Genomic DNA, 18,092 nt, shown 5'->3' on the forward strand with positions numbered 1-18,092 from the left:
GCAGGCGCCGCCGGGGCACAGCAGCGAAGAGAGGCAGGGCCGCAGGGTTCAGCCCCTCCATATTCCCGCCTCTTTAGCAGCTTTCCAACCAATCAGCAGCCAGGGCTCCGCCTCCCGCCAATAGAAAGAGCGGCTGCCGCCAAGCTGGCAGGACGGATAGCCAATGGCTGACGAGGAGAGCCCGCCCCCGCCCCGCCGCCGGTTGCCGGGCAGCCGCTGTCAATGGCCGCCGCGCGGCCCCTTTAAGCGTAACGCGGCAACCGCCGGCGCGTCCTCCGGGCGGGCCGAGGGGCCGGGCAGGTACCGCCGGGACGGGCCGGGGGCGGTGGGCTCATCGCGGACATCACGGGGCGAAGGGAGCGTCACCGGGAGGGAACAGGACCGCCGCTGGGCCGTGTTTTCCTGGGGGCTGTCGGGGCTGGGAACGGGCCCGGGCCTAGGCCTGGGGTTGGCCTCCGAAAGGTCTCGGGCCGCTGGTGTTCAGTTCCTTTCCTCCGAAGTCGTTTAGTGTATGTCGGTTTCGGTGATTGCATTTAAAATGTGCCATCGCGTAGTGCTGCTTGAAAATAACATTCGATGTGTTCTTCAAGAGCGTCTCGGCTGAGCGAAGGGAAGCTGCGGGAAGCGGAGGCTGTCCGGCGGTGCCTGGGCTGAGCTGGGTAAGTCCGCACGCAGGGGCTGTGGGGGGGAGTGTGAGCGACGGCGCGGGCCAGCGTGATGCAGTCTGATTTAGAAACATAATCTCTGCTCCCGCTTGTAGGACTGGCCTGCGTGTGCTCTGTTTGAAGTGCCATTTCCTCATTTCTGACCTGGGACTTAGAGCAGCTTCCTTATTTTGAGATCCGACACAAGTAGAGTTGTGAGTTACTGTGCAGAGTCAGGTAAATGTACCATAGGCTTTTAAAATCATAGAGAGTTTTAATTCACCAAAATGCAAGACAAGGCAACAGTCTTAAGCTGTGCCAGGGGAGATTTATGTTGGACATTAGGAGCAATTTCTTCACGGAAAGGGTGATTAAACATAGGAATGGGCTGCTCAGGGTGGTGAAGTCATCATCCCTCAAATTGTTAAGGAAAGACTGGACATGGCACTTTGTGCCCTGAATTAGTTGACATGCTGATGTCCAGTCATAGGTTGGACTTGATGATCTCAGAGGTCTTTTCCAGCCTAATTGATTCTGTGATTTTGTCAAAAGCTAGTAAACTTAGAAAAACTGCATACAGTTAAGGCAGCTGCTGCAGTACCTAATGAAGTTTTACTTAGTCCTCACTAAGGCTCATCACTCAGTATGTTTGATGACATAAAAGTAAATAATTTTGCTTGGCTTTCTTCTGTAAAACCTAAAGTGTTTGGATATGAAAAAGACAGATGCAGAGAGAGGAGGGAGACGAATTTCTTTTGAAATTATTCTTAAGTTCAGCACTTCAGTGACTTGGATTGATGCTTTTGTACTTGTGTGCAGCTGGCTTTCTTGCAGTGTCCCTGTGTCAGCGCAGGTGGAAGAACGGAGCGGGCCGTTAGAGGTCAGTGTTTGTACGGGGAAGTGCCGTTCGGTGACCAGCTAAGGCACTGAGCTTCCCCTGGGCTGCGAGGGGGAAAAGGACACTCAAAGTGTTATGATTCTTGCACTACAGGACTAAGCTTTAGAGGCACTGCATGGGAAGAATTGCTAAGTAATTTCCCTTGCTGTCTATTGCATAATACCTGTAATCCCACGGTTCAGTTTCTGGTTTTGTGATTTACTTAAGAGTAATAGGGAATCTCCTGTCGCTGTTGCAATTGTTTTGTGTTCTCTGTTTTGTCTGACATGTCCTTTGCAGTGACCTGGTACTTGATTGTTTTTTGTAATGATGAACGTGGTTTTGATATAAAATATGTAAATAATAGCAACAGACAGAAGTAGCAGAAGTGAAGGAGTATGAAATCTTGGAAGCAAAACTCTTTCTGAAGCTCATGCAAGTCCCAGATTTCTTTCAGCCACTCTGTATTGATGTGATCTCAATTCCTTAGGCTTCTAAAAGCATGACCTGAGCTTTTGAGGGGACAGGACTGGGATTTTGGTGGTGGCGGTGGAGTTTAGTGGACCCACTGCTAATCCATAATGTTTCACTCGTCACAACTTATTAAACTTACAGTGGAAAATAGATATCTTTATGATCTTATTCACACGAGTTAAACTCACTTTGTAATCAACTCAAACTAGTTTGTAACAATTGGAAAGTCAGGGAACCAAAACATTTCTTAATTAAACAGTCCTTAGGCTCACTGAAGTGAAACTCAAATATCCTAGTTATTCTTTTGTTCTAAAGATAAACTGTGCATTCTTTTGTTAATCAAATTGTGTTATAAACTGTAGGAAAATTAATTTGGCAAGACTTGACAGATTAAGGTTTTTTTGTTTTGTATGGAAAATATGATAATATTACCAGTTTATGGAACTGAAAACCATTTGAAGATCCAAGAGATGTTTTTGGGTATTCCTCAAGGGGGCTTTCTTTGTTTTACCTTTTTCAATTTGTTTTCATTCCATTACTTTTCAAGTACTTCCAAAATGCATAGAAAATTCCTGTTCATTTATATCCCTGTATGTCAAAATGATACTTAGCAAAATATTCTCAGGAGTGGGGAATATCCAGTACAGGAGTGGTGGGTAATTCTAATCCTCTAGTTCTTAGAATTTGTTTGTTTTAAATATACTGAGTTATGAAAAGCATTCTTCAAAAAGATTATTGCCTCTTCAGTGAACTCTTGTGAGGCTATAAAAAAACTGATCAGCTTTAATTTGGTACATGGAAGTGAGTGCTCTTGTTTTATATATATAATTAGACATGAACTGTAGGCATTTATGCTTTCCTTAAATGTAAGAATATGAAGTCTGTGCCTCCAGAGTACTGTTTTTATATCTCATATTATTTTAGTACTTTAATATAAATATATTCGTTTCTATTTTTTTGCATTCCCTGAAATTCTGTCCTGTGGAGCCACACCTGATGCAGTCTTGCCTGTGCATCCTCTAGAGAACAGATTGTGCCTAAAATGCTGCCTGTTTAGGCTTGTTTTGCCCTTCAAGGAGCAAAATAAAATCCATTTTGCACAGCTGTTTGTGGGGCCAGGAGTTAGGCAAGGAAGTGTTTGGGAGTAGGGAAGCACGCTGATATATTCTAATATACTTACATGATCTTAGTTATACTTATGATTAGGTATATCCTTTTGAAATTTTAATAACTCCACTATCTTGTAAGGAAAAAGAACAATCATTCCTGATTGTTTGAATGTTCACAATAATGATACCTTCCAGCACGTGTTTAGCAATCTCTAGGACAGGTGGTCTCAAGCATAGCTTATTTAACTTTCTAGGCTTGCAGTGAAATTTTAGTTTTTCTCGGATTCTTTTGACATAAGTTTTTGGCATCTAATTTTTTTGGATCACTTTGAAAATATTTAGGTGTTTAAAAAACATTATTTTGGAAAGTTACTTCCTAAGTAACAAAAACCACCATTTTCCAGGTAATTCAGTATTCATTTCCAACCATCTTCCTAGTTTAGAAACCTGATGGGATATTTATTCCTCTAATTCCTTCTGTATAGATTATGAGGCCAAATGGATTCCAGTCACTAGAGGCAGAGTTGTGCTAACACTGAACTGAGCCAGAAAGCTTGAATTTGTAATGAAAACTGTCTTGGCAGCTGACATTTCTGTTCTGCTTGGCTCTGCAATAATGCATGTATAGGCAGTGAAGGCTGAGAAGAAGGCCAAGTTTGTTTTATTGGGGAAATAAAAATATAGTGAAAAATTTACAGCTCATTTACAGGTATGTTGAATGTCCTGCAGCATAGAACAGTTTTGACTGAAAGCAGCTCAATTTTTTGGCATGTAATTTGCTTTGCCATTTAGAAATCAGCTAGGAGGTTATGTCATTCAACAGGTGGAACTGATGGGCTCTGATGCAGACCCTATTTATTCACTCACTAGAGGAATGATATCTCAAAGTTGGATTGAAAAGAAAGAGATGGTGAAATTAAGCTTGAAAGCTGCCAGGAGTGGTGAGAGAGCCAAAAGACAAGGGGAGCTGAGTGTAGTCAGTAAAACACTTCCTGAACTGTTGAGAAAATTCTTTTAACCTTCTTTGAAGGTGAAGAAAATTTTGAATATATTTGCTCCATTACACTTCAAGAAGTGTCTCCAAATACAAAATGGGCTGATTTCACCTTGAAATAGGGGATGTTTCAGTTTGCATTGGGCTGCAGGAGTAGCCCTTCTTATTTATACCTGCTTCAGATGTAATGTTTATCATGTACTGGTGTTGTGGTCTCTCTTATCAGATACAAAAAAGGTATAAATATAGATGTAGATATATAAATACACACAAGTGTGTGTGCTCTGGCCAATCCTTGAAGGCATGAAGCACCAGATGCTGTAGGGTATGGGAGTACTTTGCAGGGTGAAGATTGGCATAGATAGTACAGTCTCATTTGGGGTTAGGGACTGGACATTTTCCAGACAAATGGGGCAACTGATATTCAAGCCCATTATTTAACATTGTTGGAATGTCAGAAATTGAGAAATGGAAGATTTACTCAAATTTTACAAATATCTCAATTCAAGTCACACAAATAAGTTGCTAATTCTTTTGGTTAAAAAGTTTTAAAACATGTCTAAATTAGTTTCCTGAATATCAACACACTTTCACTTGTGTTCTGTTTTGTTTTCCAAATATTCTTCTTTTCCCTTCTCTAACTTGGGAGTAGTTTCTTATTCTGGATTTAGCTGTGTTAATATTCTGTTTTTTCTTTTGGAATTGAAATACCTCAGACTGTTGAATGTAATGCTAGTAGCATTCCTAGAGTCATACCTGTCACGTTTAATATAAATAATTAATATAAATGTAATTACTAATATAAACAATAGGTAGCACAGTGTATATCGTAAGGTTATAGGAGTCATGAATAATTTTACAGCTTTTTTACCTTTTTTTCTAAAAACCAAAACCATTCTCACTGGGTTTTTTTCCTCTCTCTAAATTGTTACAGAAAAATGCATTCTGAATGATAGCTACTGCTTGCTGAACTGAACTGCAGAGATCTCGTGCCTGGAGATGGAGATGATAAACCAGAGGAAATAATCCAACTGCTGCCATTGTGACACCTAAAAGATCCTTTGTGCCAAAATGAGCAGTCTTTGAGAAAATCCTGGAAAGCTGTTAAACCTGAAAAATGGGAGAAAGAGTAAGGAGCCCAGATTCTGAGCAGGAGAGGAAATCAGACGAGGATAAAAATAGTGACTCCTATTATTCAGATGAAGGGAATGCATCTCGTTCATCCAGCCATTCGCCAGCACTAAGCTCTCCATCTACAAACCAAGAAAAAAGACATCACAAAACACAGACTTCAAACAGCCTGTTGCACTACCAAGGTAGGTAGGTAGCAGAAATTGCTGCTTTGTAACTGCTCTAAAGAGTTAATTATCATTGAAAACTCAAAATAGAGAAACTAGCATTACGAGCATGTACAAATACAGTTCATGTGAATTATACTACAGATGGCAGGTAGACAGTAGCTGCTCCATTGAAAATTGAAATTAACCCTCTCCTGCATAAGGAGAAATTTTGGTGATTTTCAAAATTCTTCATAATTTTCTAAGCAAATGAATATGGCTTTTATACTAGCCTTCTGTTGAATCATGCTGGTGTTTTCTTTTTGTCACTGACAAAGAGCTCAAGGCCAAAAACCCAAGGCATGTCCTTGCTGTGCAGTCTGTAGAAAGGAGACAATTGTTAAAATTTCCCTGACCAAATAACCTACAGATACCTGTCTTGTGGAAGTCTAGTTGACTCAGCTTTACAGGATAATATTGGGACTTTAAATAAAGAAAAGACTGCTAATGTGGCAAAAAAAAAAGAAAAGAAAACATTTTTGATGAAAATTAGGTTCAGATGGAGATTCAAAAGAAAGTTTTTCCTGCTGCTTCTCTGAGGGTAAAATATTTCCAATTTGAGATGACATAACCCCACTTTGAGCTCCCTCACAGACATAGGCTGCTTTTTTGATTGTTTGTTGGGAGGTGAACATCCCTGTAAAGAGGAGTAGCATGGTTATGCAGGCCCTGGGCTGAAGTAGGGCTGTGAAGGCTTTCTGCCACACTTTGACAGCTTCCTCTAAATAATTGTATACATTTTTCAGTGAAGTCATAGCATGTCCTACCTTTCTTGGACAGATGTTTTTGCTCATTGATAAATGCTTGATAGTGTGTGAATCATTTGGTCTGTGTTATGATCTAGGCTGTGCCAAAAGGTCTGACCTTAAGTATTTAATTTGCTCAGGGAATGTATCTCTACAGATCCTTAACAATGTGGGTATCCTGGTGCAACTGGTGTTTTGCTGAGCATCTCTGTGTTCAGAAGTGGCATCTCCTCCATGGTAGTCATGGCTTGTCTGTCTGGGAACCAAAAGCAGCAGTTCCACCATGCTATTTAATTTGGAGGGGGCAAATGTGTGACCAGTTCTTTGTTTACATAGCCAGAATTGAATATAATTATTACATGAAGGTACTGTGAATGTCATATTACATTGTCTTGAAATACACTATTCCCCAATGTAACTGTATGATCAAAAGTAAAGTATTGGTAGTGGAATTTTATGTGTGCCCTAAATAAGGAGAAATTCTTACAGGGACTGCAGGTCTAGGGTTAATGGGAACTCCCTTAGTTGGTGATAGGAGTGGCATCATTCCTGCAGTGCATGTATTAGGTAATCTTTTTATACTTGAATGTGACATAAGTGTTCTTTGTAAAGGAAAAAACACACCTTCTTTTGTTTGCCCAAGCTGTGGAAAAAAATGAGCACCGAGCAGAAAATGAATATTTTTGCAAAATGTCTAGAAGAAATTATAAGAAGGTATTTTTAAGCCATTATTTTTGCTGACAAGTATTCTCAGTAGAATAGAAACATGGTGAGTGGCAAAGGTAGGAGGAAGAATTTGCTGTCACACACACTGTCCCTGTACATGTAACTGGACTAGTGCTGTATCCCAGCTTTCAAGCCGGAATTACAAACTGCTGCTCGGTTTGTAATTGCTTCTTTCAAACACTGATGTACCTTAAGGAATTATGCACTCCATTAATTAATTCTATTAATTCAGTCGTTTTAAGAGATATTTTTAGTGGATTATATGATTCATTCTTTGAGCTTGGCATGAGAGTCACATAAGATAGAAACAAAATGTTCAGCTTTTATGTATGGGGATGACAATAATAATAATAGCAATAAATAGGAATGCAAGCAGTGCATACAAGTAATCAAATGAGAATACTGTGTGGTAAATAACTTGTGATACAAGAATAAATTACTCAGGGAAAACTGAATTTTCATGGGATTTATCATTTTGCTTCAGAAGCTTTTTGCATTGAGCCTTTGAAATCTGCTGTTTTGTCTGTAAGCATGGCAGCTGGATTTGAAAATACTACTGCACTTGTCTGGGAGAATTACATCTGGCATAATACATAACTGGTTAATGCTCAGCTAATTGTTGCCATTTTAAAAGCACGTGATTATTTTGTATGCATTTACAGTACAGTATTTCTAAACCATTTTAATAAACAATATCAAATATTAACAAAATATGACTTTTATTTCTGATACAATTTGCAGATTATTACTTTACAAGGGTCCTATATTAATGGCTGCAGATATTACCTCCTACAGTAGATCACAGCCATACATCTCCATTTTTCAGCTATCAAAAGGAGCATAACTCTCATATATATGCCTTTTATTGTCTAGTTTGAAAGCTGCTAGATATTGTATGATTGTTTCCGGCAGAGCTTGCTTCCAAGGATGTCTGAATAGACAAACTGCATTGTCTAATAGTAAACACGCTTTTTATTTTTCCTCTCTCAGCCACAAAGAAATTGGATTCCAAATATGCACCAAGCAAAAGAGGGACACGGTGGGGTTTCCGTTCTCAGAGCCTCACCAGGGATTCTCCTGCAAAAGATATAGATCTTGTTACAAAAAGAGTTCTTTCTGCTAGGCTGCTGAAAATCAATGAGCTCCGAAATGAACTCACTGAACTCCACATCAAACTGGATGAGCTGCAGAAGGAAAACAGGGCACTGAAGAGGCTTCAGCACAGGCAGGAGAAAGCCTTGAATAAGTTTGAAGATACAGAAAACGAAATCTCTCAGCTCCTCGCTCAGCACAACAATGAGATTAGAATATTAAGGGAGCGCCTACGAAAATCTCAGGAGAAGGAACGTGCAACTGAGAGACGGCTGAAAGATACAGAAGATGAACTGTACAGGAAAAAAACTGTCTTGCAGAAACTGAAAAAACTGTCTGCAGATAAGCACCTTGCTGAAAGAGATGACCTGGCAAAGAAACTAGCCTTAGCAGAGAGCAAGCTGGAGGACAGGGAAAAAAGAATTAAGGTGGGATGACTTTTTTTTTTTTTTTGCAAGAAATTCTGGTACAGATATTTCTTTCCACAGCCGTGGAGCAAATAGAAAACCAGTATTTTTTGTTTTTACCCATAAGTAGAATCAAGTAAATTATTTCTAAGGTGATTATATAGTAACTTATGAGATAATTGTACATTCAAATTTCTCTTTACAAATTAAGCATGTTTTGTCAGAATATATCCAGTGGATTTGTCCTTTTAAATGTTTTTATACCTAGCAATAACATTTCAGATGTAGGTGCAGATGTAATCTAGTTTCTCCTTTTTGAGGGAAAGAATTTTTAAAATTTTCTGAGTATTTAGGGAACTTTACACTAAAATTCTAAAATAAAAAATTATGTAATAATTATTTTTCAATTTTTGAAGAGCATTCATACAGTGTTTGATTGTCTACTATTCTGCACATCTAAGAGCTCAGCTGGACAAAATTACATGATGTTTTTTAAATACTGAAATATCTTTAGACCTTTTTACAGTTATCTATTATAAGAAATTTGTCCAATATATTTTAATTTCATCCAGAAAAAATGTTTATATTTTTGTAAACATGTCTAAGTATGTCTACACTGTAAATATGTTTATGAACTCATCTTACATAAATCGTGTTAACACTATTAAATCTGTTGGTAGTTGTACTGTATTGATAGTAGATATATTTTATATATTGTATATAAATTTTATACTATTCTTAGCTTAAATTATGTCATTGAGATGATGGTTTGGTGTCTATATTAGCAATTAAACCTAAATTATATTACAGAGATAAGAGATCTGGAAATCCAAGGATTGAGCTGGAAACTAAGCTTTCATAAAATAAATCCCACAGTACTACTATATAAATGGATGAGTTAGTTAAACCACCTCATCCTGTAGTGTCACCATCTGTCATGTGTACTTTTATGATGAGGTATTTCAGCATTTATGTACTGGATCATGTTAAAATGAATCCTGCTTTAAAAAGTAAGAGATTTTCTTCTATTTTTTTCCCACTTTCATCAACACAGCTTCATTTAAAACAGCTATTACAAGATGAGGGCATGTACATGAAATTGCAATCACAAAGCTAGTTTCTAGTAGAAAGGTTAAAAATTCCTTCTGGTTTTTCTTCCTTCTAATGCTGCACTCAGGGAAGGATTCTCTCTCTCATTCATCAGTAGGAGATTTGTCTTAGAGATCTGGAGGTCCACTGTGGCAAGAGCCTTGCAGAAAGTAGTCTGAGTTTCCATTATGTCCTCAAATCACCTCTGAATGCTCGAAGGGATGAGCTGCAGCATCTGCAGGTGCTTTGCCCCCTCAAAGTTAGGATTAAGGGTTTAAATTATTTCAGTGTTAGCAATGGTTGAGCCCGTATCTAAACTCAAGACACTGGTTTACTTAATTTTATATAAGTAATTTGACTATGAAAATTACTTCAGTTATTAAAAAATATTATTTTGTTTTAATTGAAGGATCTGGAAAGAAATCTTGAATTAAGTAGTAGCAGTTTTCAACGAGAGTTACATTCAAAGAAAAAAAAGTTGTATGAGGCTCAAGAAGAAAACAGAGTTCTCCAAGAGGAGCTTAATCATCTAAATCAGAAGCTGAAGGTAAAATGTGAAAAGAATTGAAGTTGCTAACCATGTTCTGGGATTTTATCTTCAGAAGGATCTGTAATCAGGTTTGAATAGTTAACCAGTAGCTGCACTCTCTGATATGTATTTAATTATATACAACATGTGAGTTCTTTTTCTGCATTAAATTGAAATGTTCTGTGCTCTGACCCTACAATGTTTATAACAGGAATGCTTCTGTGTTAATCATTATTGTTAGCATTAGTTAAGAAAAGCAAGATCAAATACATGATCAAACATTGAGAATAAACCACAAAATCTATGCAAAAATAGATTTGAAAGCTTGAATTTAAAATTAAATCTGCAGGTGTAAATAGTGCTTTGTTACTAATATACTTGCATTAAAGTAGGTTTGAATGAGGATTAATGTAATTTATTTGTGATATTCACATGTGTTGCTAAATGTGTGCAAATGTTTATTTAGACCCCACACCATCATCATGGTTGTCCAAATTCTCAATAAAAGTACTTAAAATATTGTTGTATTCTATTTAGTACATCTTTAGAAAAAAATAAATAAAATTCAAGCTAAAGTACTTTTGTTTCTGGGAGAATTTTCCTCAAACTCCAGGTCTCAATATGTTGGAGATTAACCGGTTCACCACGTTCCCAGCTATCCAGCAAGTAGCAGTAATATTAGTAGCTCTAAAATGTTTAGAGTAAGAGTTTTAAGATTTGTTAGTGGAGAGTTTACAGTTTGAAAACCTGGTCATTGTCAGATGAATTCTGATAACTCACTGTTCATTTCTATACTTTATTCAGTAAATGTGCTAAAAGTATCTCTACCTGTATGATGCAATGGGCCTCTGCTAACTGAGGCTCATGTGCCGTGTGACAAGTGTCATTGCTTGCTTTGAAATGTTTAACTCTTCACACTTAAAATTCAGTTGTGCAGTCTATACACATGCTGTAAGTCTTGTTCATGTTTATGGAAGCACTGGCATTCAGTTTTATTTTCACTGCAGAGATAGGGTTTTTTCCTTCATAATATTTTGCTAAGGAGTTTTTGTGGGAGAGAAAGTTGTCTGTTTCCTCACGGCATAAACAGAGTTAGGAATGTAATTGTTATTCTTAAAACAGAAACTGTGGATGGAACAATTGTCTATCTGTTTCTATTTACCATATCTATTTTTAATTTCATTTACAGCTTTTCTAGTGGCTGGTAAATGAAATACTAGTGACTTGTTCTTATACCTACCTCTTCCATTCACAGGAAAAAGAAAGAGAACTTGAAGCAAAAAATATATATGCCAATCGTATGTTGAAATCATCACCTAGAAAAGACATGGATATTGTACAAAGAAAAAGAGGTAACTTGTATAAAGCAGTAAAAGCAGAAAAATTATTAGCATCACTTTGAAATGTCTCAGCTGGGTTATAGCTTTCATGCCACTCAGTTCTCAACCCTGATGCTTCTTGTTCAAGCACATTTGCCTTTTGGCACTTCTTTCAACACAGCACTGGTTACAGAGCATTGGGTTTTTGTCTGTTCTGTAACGCAGCAGAGCCAAAACAGCCAAAACTGAACTCCACCAAACAGCAGTTTTATCTCCTTTCATACCAGAACTTCCTCAGTAAAGGAGGAGGAGAACATTGGTAGTAAAATCTCAAGTAGATGATAGATATTTACTTGACAATAAATTAGAGAGGCTTTAAAAATACATATCTTCACTGCTAAGAATATTTTCATGATCCGTTGTATTTATTTTTTACTAATTCAAATGTATTGTCTGTCAGATGAGCTGCACTTATTTTTTCCTCAGAGTATATGTGTCCCAGAACATAATCTTTTAAAAGTATGGGCACAGTGATTTCTTCTGGTGTGACAAGACAGTCTCAAACCTTGTCCTCCCCACATAAATATGTGTATCTCTGTGTGTGCTTAGGCTGTTTTCACTGGATCAGTAGAATCTACTTGTCAGACAGAAGAAGCAGAAATTTATGGGACTGTTTTAAATATTTCATGTCAGTATTTCAAACAGTTTGTCTGCAGCTTGTTTTATTATAGATGCTCTACCATTATTCCATTCTAGGTTCAGATTATTTTAAATGTCATTCTGTAGAGATAAGTATATGTGTTTCAAAGATTCAAGTCAGTGAATTTTAATGTTATGAGTTTGATTCTGTGACAAGCAGTAAGATGAGTGAGATATTTTGTGGGGCTTTTTAACTAATATTCAGTGCACTGTAATGACCCTATAAGTAGCATTAAGGCGGGGTTTAATTTTTTTTTTTTTTCAGTAGAATTTTTGCATACATATTTTTTTATGATTAGGTTTTACAGATGCTGAAAACAACTGTGTGAAACTCATCAATACTTTCCATTTCCACTGACTTCAGTACAGTCTTTTGTTTGCTGCAAATCATGAAAAATGAGAGACAGGTATATAGTGAGATATATTCTAGTGAAAACACCATTTAATTAGTTTGTATTTTCTACAGCCAACAACCAAAATATAAAAAAGGGACTACAGCTCACAAAAAGTATACAGACCAGTGGATGCTTCTCACCAGCAGAACTTCTTCCAGAATCAGAACTTGCCTGTGCTGATGCAGCAAACAAGAAAGAGGGAATTCTTCCTAAAATAGTGAGTTCCATAAAAATTTGAGACCCAGTCCAAATCACCTATCAGATTGTAAAATGCAGAGCTTATATTTTAGAAAATGTGTAATATACATGTGTAAATATATAGAAAATACAATTTCAAAAACATTCTGTTCTTTAAGACAAGATCTACCTTTCTAGAAATATACTCTATTTTTTTAGAGAGTTTGTCATATTCTTTGTCTTACTAAAAGCCATTAGCTCAATTTATTTTTTTTCCTGCCACTATTACTTCTTTGAAGTTTTTACAATTTCATTTTCATTTTCACCCTTTTTCTTTGTTTCTAATGCTTATTTAAGGAATCTGTTAAACAGTGATGGCTGCCTTCACTCTGTTTTCTATTTGATCTTAATTGTGGTTTCTTTTACTTTCCAGAATTATTTCACAATGCATAAATCTAACACTTCTTCTTATTGTCGCAGTGCTGGTATTCCTTCTGGCTTTCCAGCTCTGTCAATATGCTTGGGGGTTTTTTTGTTTTTCCATTTCCCTTTTTAGTACAAAATAGTACCAATTAGAAGTATTGCTAACAATTTTGTGTATTGCTAACCCCAGGCTAAAATCAGAGATTTGTAAGGTATTACAAATCAGAATTACATATCTGACAAATCAGATTCTGGTACAAATTTTACAAATTCTGATTACATGAGGTTAGGACCTTTTCCCAGAAATAAAAGTCTGAGGATGGTCTTGGCTGGCTTCCTGTTAGGGCTGAAGCTTTTTCATGGCAGTTTATTTGTATGTTCTCTCTTCCCAAACCCTTTCTGTAACTGTGAATGCAGTTTAATGTATTCTTCCAGTATATCCCTGGGTGAGTGAGTTACAGAACCACACAGCTGGTACAAGTGCAGCTCATGGAGTCCAGCTGTGTGTTTTCTATATGTCTATTGCTTTCAATAATGTAAATTAGATTTGGGTAGTCTAGGCTTTCATCAGTTTTTAAAGTCAAGCATTTTAAATACCTGGCCACCATCTCCTTATGTAGTTTATATTTTTTAATATAACAATGATAACCTTGTACATGAAGGAAAAATACTTGAAGATTTTTTGGGTAACTGTCCTCTTTTCTTTGCTCATTAAGGAGTAACTACTTCTCTTAGAAAGGTATTTTTAATCTAGAAGTTTTTGTTCTAAAATAAGCACAATATACAAAGTTAACTCCCATGTGTTGGACTATGCAGACTTTCTCTTCACTTCATTGCCATTACTTTTCTGTGTTAGTGATTTTGTTTTAACAGCAGATTAACAACTGCTGTTGTTAATATCATTTCTGCAGGTTCTTGCCTTTTACATATGCATGTGTAGTCACTAGCTAAAATTGTCATCTGAGATTAAACCTTCCTCTTTGATTGTTTGTTACTTAATACTCCATAAATTTAAGTACCAAAAGGAAATTGTCTGAATCTACAACTCACTCATTTGAATAAAAAGGTCAGATTGTACAAGTAGAGGGCAACTAATTGCTTGCTTATTAAGAGAATATGATGGTGAAATGTGGCCTTCTATTAAACTGCCTGAAGAAGACAATGTCTGGTTTCTAAGGAGAACCACCCTGAGAGTGATAATTTTGCCTTATGGCATTGGAGCTACAACTTCCCTGAAAGGTGGAATACAAAATAGAGTTGATTGTCTGTTCATTTTGTTTCAGGTGTATAAAAGTTCTAGAGGTGATAATATTTTGGAACCAAACCCCTGAGTCATCAAAGCTGGTTTGGTTTAAGGTGACTTACTCATTTTATGTTTAGCAGTAAGAATGTGATTTCAAAATGACATAGAAATTCTTATGATTTAGTTAAGTTGTTCATTTTATTAACTGCTTTTCCCCATCAGCTTCAGTTTTCTATTAATTTATTTCAGGAAAAAGAAACTCAAGATAAAGCATGGAAAGAACAAACAGAACTCTTAAGACAAGAACAAGACAGGGAGAGGGAAGAGAAACTGAAACATTTTCAGGAAATACAGTCCTTGGAGGAGAGGGTTCCAAAACTTCCTGATGGTAAGGAAATGGGCAGCTGAAGGCTGAAAAATGCACCATAGAATACTGATCAAGTGAGGCTGCTGGTTTCTGGTGAAAATAGCAAAATGATTTTGCAGAGATCACTACAGTGGAAAATTATTTTCAGTTATATTATGCAAAGAAGAATCAAAAAGAAATACAGGATATAGAATAATCCATTCCCTGTACTCAGCTGTGATTAAGTATGCAGCAGCAAAAAATGCTGTCCACAAAAAAGTATTGGAGTCTGAGAGATTGTGCTTTACAAAACAAGAATGACATAGAAGGTAAATGCTCATGTTATCTCTGACTTGCTAAATGTTATTGAGATAGAAAGTAGATTTTTACTATTGAGATTTGAGTTACTATTTTTACTATTGTGCTATTATAGTAGAACAAATATGTTTTCCTTAATATAGCCCTTTTTTTTCAGTACTTTCTATTGCCTTATATAATTTGAAATTTTAGTTTATCTTTTCAGGTCTGGTTATCTGGATCATTTGGTGTGGCTATTTGAGAAATGTCAGTTTCTATCATTATATATTAGTATTGCTTTTTTATTCATTGAGTTTTCACAGCATCTTAATCACTTAAATGCACAAGTCAATCTCAGGTATTTTAGATGGACTGCACCCTGTCATGTTAAAGAACTCTTTCAGTGATTGCAGCTAATGAACAGTAGTGCTTATTCTATATGACAGGAATTCTAAAAATCTATAGCTGTGTTCAGAAGTAAAAACTTTGAAAAATCTTCTATCATGACTTACATAAGCTAAGAATCTGATTTTATGTCTCTGAATAAGATGATTTACCACTTTACCCATCATATGGAATCAGCTGGTATTGCCCCCACCTTACAGACAGAAACATGGCTCTTGACTTAACTTGCATAATGATCTGCTACTGAAAAAAAAATCTATGTTAAATATATTAACTGAACTACAGCAATTTTTTCTGAAAGCCTGAGCCAAAGTACAGTTGATAACAGGGAACTTTGTGAAAGCCTAAGTCAGAAATTTGAGTAAAGTGTTCAAAGGAGAATGCCACTGTGTTGGAGGGACCAAGTAGTCCCTCATATTCAAGTTTTGGCCAAATATACATCTGTTATCTTTGGGGGGAAAATATTTTGAAGAGAGAAGTATTTGAGAACCTTCCTCCCTCTTCTACACACAAACATTACCAGGTTCTGTCCATAAGTTGCTGTTGTGTTCCTTTGGTGTCCCTTCATAGCTGTGCACAGTCACTGAGTCCAGGCAGTGAAGCACAGAACACTCATGTAAAGGTTTTTTCTGTATGCAGCTGGTGCAGGGTATTTTAAATCATTCACTGCTTGAAACAGGTGATGACTCCTATGACTTTCAGGCCTGATTGCTTCACAGAAATTATTCCCTTTATGAAGAAAAAAGAACCCACACATATATCCCAGGACTATCCTAATGTCAACAGTGATGAAAAATAAAAATAAAGTATTGTGCAAGTCAGAACTATTAAAATCAGTAATGTTGTATCCATTTTCATTCAAACTCAGGAAATGGGAAGGCAATTGGCAGAAATCAAATTGCTTTGAAAATTCTAAAGCATGGGTAATGTCCTTTGGAAGATGACAGTAAATTTTTATATCTTATCAGAGAACCAGGAGTGGATTTAGTTGCCATTTTTGAAGAATTTATTCTTATAGCAGAAAAATGTCATTGTACATAGAAGAGCATGTTAAAAACTTAATGGCTTTCTTTGCTTGCATTATTTTCAAAATCTTATAAGGGTATTTTAAAATTAAAATGTTTTAAATATTGTTCAAAAAATTTTTGCAGAGTGGCAAAGGAAAGAATATGACAAAATTAAAAAAGAAAGCAACTTTTTATTGGATAAAGAAGAGAAAATAAAGATGGAGACAGAAATTCACAAACCTGAAGTAGAGAGAGAAAGCACTGAAACACTGGAAGAGCGGCGAAAAAGAGAGTTCCTGCTTGCTAAAATGCAAGAAATTGATAGAGAAATTCAAAATACAACAAACACAAAACCAACTTCCCAAGCACCACTCATAAATACAGCAAGAAAATCTGATTCCCTAGAGAAAAAAGAGAAAACGAATCCATTCTTTGAGATTCCTGGGAAAGTTACTAATGGATTTCCTGTAAAGGACAGCCAGGATGATGGCACAAGGGCACAAGGGCAGAAGCAGCGAAGCGTAAGGACTGTAGATTTAAGTGGTGAGTTAGCATTTGGTAGTTATATACCTTCCTTTGGGAAGGGATCAGGGAGACCAAGTTGGCTCACTGAGAAAAGTGACAAATTAGAAGAAAATGTTAAGGAAAATGCAGATTTTGATAGTAAGAAAGAAAAGAAGTCCAATTTAATGGAACAACTCTTTGGAAGCAGTACTGTTCTTCTTTCTAAAAGTAACAATACACCACCTTTGGACATAGATTGGGGCTCTAGTAATAAGCCTTTTGTTGATAAAAACAGTAAAGTCAAAGAAGACAATGGGCTGTTTGGTGAAGGAAGAAGCCTAAACAGACCCCGTCTGCAGTACACTACAAACAAGCCAGGAATTAGTACCCTTGGTTCTTTAGAAGATGAAGTTGAAGAAGTAGTCTTACAGTGATCGTGTTTTATATGTTTCATATGTAAATACTGAAAAACTATTTTCTTGTAATATTTATTAGGTATAGATTTGAAATATTTCAGATTTATTGTAAAGCCTTATGAAGGAATAATTTACATAGATGGGTATGTGTATAGAGGAGAGATGCAGAGGAGAGATGCTTGGGGTTTTTTTACCTGTATTTTTACCTGTAGGTCGCTCACAGTACGCTGCTTTTCATTTGGAGTATTTCTTTTAGGCCTCAGATACTTTCTTTATTGGGCATTTTAAGAACCTCTTAACTGTGCCAGGAGAAGGCATGTGTAATATCAGTCATGAAATGAGTAGAAGAGACATTCTTAGCACTAATTCTCTTAGAGTATCTTATGCTGCTGCCATGTTATCTCAGAATGTCAAAAGAAGCACAATTAACTCAGGAACAGTTGCTCTCTCCTTTTGCATAGGTTTTTGTGGACCTTACTACCAAATGTGTAACTCTTCTCATATATTCAGATTATATTTGTTATACAATGCCATCTTTTGTAATTTCTGAATTTTCTATGTAAAATTCCAATCATTACTAAGTAATTTTTAAACAAAATTGTTTTATTAAATGAGTTGAGTAAATTTCTTGTGTGTAGATCATCTTTAACACAAAGTTCTGACTTCTTGTATCATATTATTGGTATTGGGGATGTTGCCTTGTGAAGGCTGACCTAGAACAGAGACTAAACAGAGTTAAAGAATAAAGTAGGTATTTATTAGAAGGCCTCAATGGACACACCTTGGGCAGCACAAGAGCCCAACCAGGGCTACACCCAAGATGAACCCAAAATGGTC

General features: G+C 36.6%; 1 protein-coding gene across 2 annotated transcripts; it reads left to right on the forward strand.

The window, feature by feature from the left end:
• Positions 1-266: 266 nt before the first annotated feature.
• On the forward strand, positions 267-17,879 carry LCA5 (lebercilin LCA5). Of its 2 annotated transcripts, XM_058802077.1 has the most exons (9): positions 267-300; positions 591-659; positions 5,033-5,414; positions 7,898-8,427; positions 9,905-10,042; positions 11,280-11,376; positions 12,509-12,654; positions 14,530-14,668; positions 16,480-17,879. In XM_058802077.1, exons 3-9 carry the CDS (start codon positions 5,216-5,218, stop codon positions 17,271-17,273), a joined length of 2,043 nt encoding a protein of 680 aa, XP_058658060.1. In that variant the 5' UTR covers positions 267-300; positions 591-659; positions 5,033-5,215; the 3' UTR covers positions 17,274-17,879. The 2 variants fall into 2 exon arrangements, with proteins under 2 accessions (XP_058658060.1, XP_058658061.1); XM_058802078.1 differs by lacking the exons at positions 267-300; positions 591-659 and adding an exon at positions 1,475-1,524.
• Positions 17,880-18,092: the final 213 nt, after the last annotated feature.

The sequence above is a fragment of the Ammospiza caudacuta genome, chromosome 3 (genome assembly GCF_027887145.1).
Source record: "Ammospiza caudacuta isolate bAmmCau1 chromosome 3, bAmmCau1.pri, whole genome shotgun sequence".
NCBI classification, from domain to species: Eukaryota; Metazoa; Chordata; class Aves; order Passeriformes; family Passerellidae; genus Ammospiza; species Ammospiza caudacuta.

Excerpts from the sequence above, each read along its gene's own strand:
- LCA5 (XM_058802077.1), top strand. The coding sequence starts at position 5,216 with ATGGGAGAAAGAGTAAGGAGCCCAGATTCTGAGCAGGAGAGGAAATCA. Across the intron at positions 5,415-7,897 it reads CAGCCTGTTGCACTACCAAG|CCACAAAGAAATTGGATTCC; the intron begins GTAGGTAGGTAG and ends TTCCTCTCTCAG. Across the intron at positions 11,377-12,508 it reads TATTGTACAAAGAAAAAGAG|CCAACAACCAAAATATAAAA; the intron begins GTAACTTGTATA and ends TATTTTCTACAG.